At 44.3% G+C, this 4,235-nt stretch overlaps 1 protein-coding gene across 1 annotated transcript; it reads left to right on the top strand.

Annotated features, from left to right (window-relative positions):
* Positions 1–2,463, top strand: LOC123059575 (F-box/FBD/LRR-repeat protein At1g13570-like). The gene is made up of 4 exons (XM_044482114.1): positions 1–219; positions 809–1,648; positions 1,730–1,885; positions 1,981–2,463. The coding sequence occupies exons 2-4, from the start codon at positions 830–832 to the stop codon at positions 2,251–2,253; spliced, it is 1,248 nt and encodes a 415-aa protein (XP_044338049.1). The 5' UTR covers positions 1–219; positions 809–829; the 3' UTR covers positions 2,254–2,463.
* The last annotated feature ends 1,772 nt before the right edge of the window (positions 2,464–4,235 follow it).

Below are 4,235 nucleotides of genomic sequence, written 5' to 3'. Positions count from 1 at the left end.
AATGCCCGGCGGCGCGCCTGCGTAGGCATCCGTCCCGGCGCCGCGGCAACGTCCTCGCCCCTCTGTCCTCAGCGCCCTGTCTTGGCGGCAGACCGTGCTTGGCGGCCTCCAAGGCCGCACCAGGCGAGCGTCGCCGTCTCCTCCCGTTATCCATCGCGCCTGCAGCAACTGAGCGCGAGCGTCGTCGACCCACATCGAACACCAAAAAGCAACATAGGAGTAAGTTGATTTGGTTTCCTATTTCAGAGTCGAACAATTTTTTTATCAGTTGCATGAATCTATGCCCAAACATGTGCTACATCTATTGTACAATTAGTTGTACTGCTTGTTCACATGCTTGTTAAGATTTGTTGCTTAAATTGTTTTTTCTATCTCTAACATCTAAAGTGACAATTTTGTAGAATAAATCTTTTCCTAGCTAGCATGTTGATTTGGTAAGAAAATACTTTAATTGTCAGTTGGACCTTAGTATAGTGCATAGTATGCCAGACATAATCGTTGATCAAATTAGGACAGTCGTAACTCAGTAACCATGACTATAAGTTATTGCATCCTCATCATGCTTATCTTTAATGTTGGAGTAATCAAGCTTTTCAGCCTATCAACACCAGTAGTCGAGTTCAGTTCTGGTAATAGAAACATGCCGGCTTACTTGTTTCCTAAAACTCTCATCTTTCAGCTGTTGCTTATTCTTTGTTTTGCCATGAACAAGCAACTATGCAGTGCACAATTTAATTTCTACATGTAGTGATATGTGGTAGAATCCATGCTAATTTAGGCTCCCCGTCTTTTGGAAATGTTACAACAGTTTAATCTGGATTCTGAAGCAATGGGCTGCAAAAAGACCAAGGCAGAAGCTACATCTGTTCTGAGTTCAGACAGACTAAGCAGTCTACCCCCAAAGATAAAAGGCAACATCCTCTCCCGTTTGAATGTCAGAGAAGCTGTTAGGACTAGCACCTTATCGAGTACATGGAGGGATGCATGGACAAATATGCCAAAAATATCTTTGCGTGATAGAAATTTTACGCGAACCAGGTTTGTTAAGTTGGTCGATATGGTGCTAGCACTCCACAAGGGAACCATAGAAGAGTTTGATATATCAGGTGAAAAAAGTTACCACGATGAGTTCGCTAGGTGGATGCTCATGCTGTCAAGGAGATCACCAAGGTCAGTTACAATCAAGTTGAACTCAGGGCCAAGGTATAAGATTTCCTCACGCGTCTTTTCCATCGGTGATTTGAAGTTTCTGCAACTGGAAAACTGCATCATCAGCTTGCCCCGGGCATTCCAAGGCTTCAAGAGCCTAACTTACCTGAGCCTAAACAATTTCTCATCCACAGACAGGGATATCCAAAATCTGATCTCATTCTGCCCCGTACTTACTGATTTGATATTAACTACTTTTGAGGGCATCAACCAACTAAACATTCACGCTCCTAAGCTAGAATATCTTAGTGTTTATGGGGACTTTGAAGACATTAATTTGGAGGCCCCTAATCTGAAGGTGGCCATCCTTTATCTAGATCACCAAGCTAAAGCATATCAATCTGTTCCAATTGCACATGACAAGGAAAACCATATCAAGAAGTCATTGGGAAGCCTAAGTGAGATCAAAATACTTGGAATCACTGGTAGTTTCATGAAGGTGAGCTATTATTTCCTCCAGCATTGCTATGTCTTCTTCTGCCTGCTGACTAATCTGTGTTGCCATTTCCCCCTTGTTCAGTATCTATCAAAAGGGCGTATACTTACAAAGCTCCCTACTGTGTTTACACGCCTCGAGAATATTTATCTTAATATATGCTTTTGGGACCGGAGGCAAGTCTTTGCTGCTTATTCATTATTTCAGAATGCCCCTAACTTGAAGAAGCTTGCGGTGTGGGTACGTATGCTAGTAAATCCTCTCCCTCCCTCAATCACGCACTCCATGTTTGTTGTATTTGCAACGCCTAATGAGTTGTGATTTTTTTTTTGCAGAGTTACCCTTCAAGCACATGGGATCAGTGTCAGGCGAGGATTCTAGAGCATACGCTGCAAATGCAAATGGACCATCTCGTGACGGCCAGTGTTGGATGCTTCCGGGGTCTTGACAACGAAGTCGATTTCGTGGCAAAGTTACTGAGTTGGGCACCTGCTCTGGAAGAAGTGAAGATAGAATGGAAGGGCGAAACAGACTGCATCATGGTTCTTGCCAAGCTATTAGCTCTGCCGAGAGTGTCTGCCAGGGCCAAGGTCATTGTTTCATTTTGATAAGCATGCTGCCCCATCACTTTGACGATGTAATTTGCTGCTGAGTTCATGCGAATGTACCACCTACAACTAGCTGGTGGTTATATGTGTGCATCTAATACAAATCATCAGGTGGTGGTAGTGTGTGTTGTCGAGGACATTTTGTGGGAGTATTTAATGTGCCACCAGCATGTGTTTTTCTTATGAAACACTCGAGGAAGTTTTCCATATAAAACGCTATCCGCTTGTGGTCTTGCAATCAGTATTTCCATGTTTACCAATGCAATGCTGTGGGACAAATATGTGGTTATAGGAAAGAAATAATGTGATCAGGTGAAAAAACATCTCTGCCTGCTTGCCAAACAAAGCACCCTCGTGGTCACACACGACAGAGCTAAATCGTCTCAAATTATGTAGGAGGCAAAATGCCATGAAATTTGAATTGGGTACATCTGGTTGTTCTATTTACAGTCCTAAATCAGAGATCTGAACACACTCTGCTCTTTGTAGCAGCAGCTTTTACTTGGCTCCATTGATCTTAACATGCTCACGAAGGCAACATCTACACTGAGATTCTGAGGCTCCAGCACCCAGATCTGATGGAAGGAATTATGGTGAGCACTGTCACTGGGGTGATGAATCCCTCCTCACGAAGCTCACGGAACTGATGAGTGAGGAGTACAAGCCGCAGAAAGCCGTGAAGATCAAAATCGGCTCACTGAAACTCGAGCTGAGCAGCATCAATGCTTTTCTCAAGAAGTTGGCTGACAGGGAGGATCTAACGATCAGACCAAGGAATGGAGGGACCAGGTGAGAGAGATGGCCTATGAAATCAGGACTGCGTCGATAACTACATGCACAAGCTCGACCACGAGCCGGATAAAGTAGGTGGAATCATGGGCTCTATCCACAACATAATCGTAAGGTGAATTTTTTTGGAATTGTCCGCGGGCTCTCTGGAATCATGGGCTTTATCCATGACATCATCGGTAAGGTGAAAAGAATTGGAATTGCCGAGACAAGCAAGCGACAGAAGAGGTTGCAGTGGGATGATGCAGCCATATCTGGGGAATCAACGATAACCATTGACCCTCGATCGAATGCCTCCACTTTATGCCGAGGCTGTTGATCTTGTGGGTATTGATGCTAAAATAGATGAACTCATTGAGTTGGCGACCGACCAGGAGGGGAAACAGTTGAAGGTGGTGTCAACTGTTGGGTACGGAGGCTTCAGCAAGACAGGCACTTGCGGCCTAGGTATACAGAAACCTTAAAGGGCAAATTGTCAGGTAGACTTAGTGCGTTTTGTTGAACATTCGGTGGGTGTACTTAATGTGCTTTCCGTGCTGCCATTCCTCAACAACGTCAGTTCAACTCTGCTGTTTTGTCCCTGTGTTCTGTGTCCATAAGAAGCGATCACATTTGGGAAGGCACCTTCATGTTGTATCAATAAGATGAGAATCACAGACATCAAGTTGTACCTTCGTATTGTACATTCTGCATGTGATGCAGCATGATAATGAGACCGGAGTAGCTCATGCCTGAACCAGTCTAGTATTGGAAATCAAAGCATTCATCAGATTGGCTTACATTGGTTTCAGGTTGGAATGAATGTTTACAAAACTAAACCAGAAAAAAACAAAGAAAAACATGTGGTTCAGAACACTAGCTCGGGGGGAAAGATCCATGTTAACACACATATATATCGAATGTTTGCTGGTTTGACTCATTCATACTTTGGGATCTCAAGTTGAACATCTTGCCCGAGTCGACGAAAACTATCACCCTGTTTATCTACTCCCAACCAGCCGAAACAGACTTTCAAAAGGGCTTTCTAATGAAAATCCCATCGCCATCTAGACCACCCGTCATAGGCACCCACATGCTTGTGCGGACATCTGCCTTGAATACGTCTACCTTGCGGGTGATGCCGAGACGGCTTGAAGGATATTGCACTATTTGCCACCCCACCATGAGTAACCTCCCATGCGATTCAACAAAGT

Source organism: Triticum aestivum, chromosome 3A (assembly GCF_018294505.1).
Source record: "Triticum aestivum cultivar Chinese Spring chromosome 3A, IWGSC CS RefSeq v2.1, whole genome shotgun sequence".
NCBI classification, from domain to species: Eukaryota; Viridiplantae; Streptophyta; class Magnoliopsida; order Poales; family Poaceae; genus Triticum; species Triticum aestivum.
Note: the sequence above shows the minus strand (reverse complement) of the source record. Positions and strands in the feature narration are given on the sequence as shown.

Excerpts from the sequence above, each read along its gene's own strand:
- LOC123059575 (XM_044482114.1), top strand. The coding sequence starts at position 830 with ATGGGCTGCAAAAAGACCAAGGCAGAAGCTACATCTGTTCTGAGTTCA. Across the intron at positions 1,649-1,729 it reads TCACTGGTAGTTTCATGAAG|TATCTATCAAAAGGGCGTAT; the intron begins GTGAGCTATTAT and ends CCCCTTGTTCAG. Across the intron at positions 1,886-1,980 it reads TGAAGAAGCTTGCGGTGTGG|AGTTACCCTTCAAGCACATG; the intron begins GTACGTATGCTA and ends TTTTTTTTGCAG.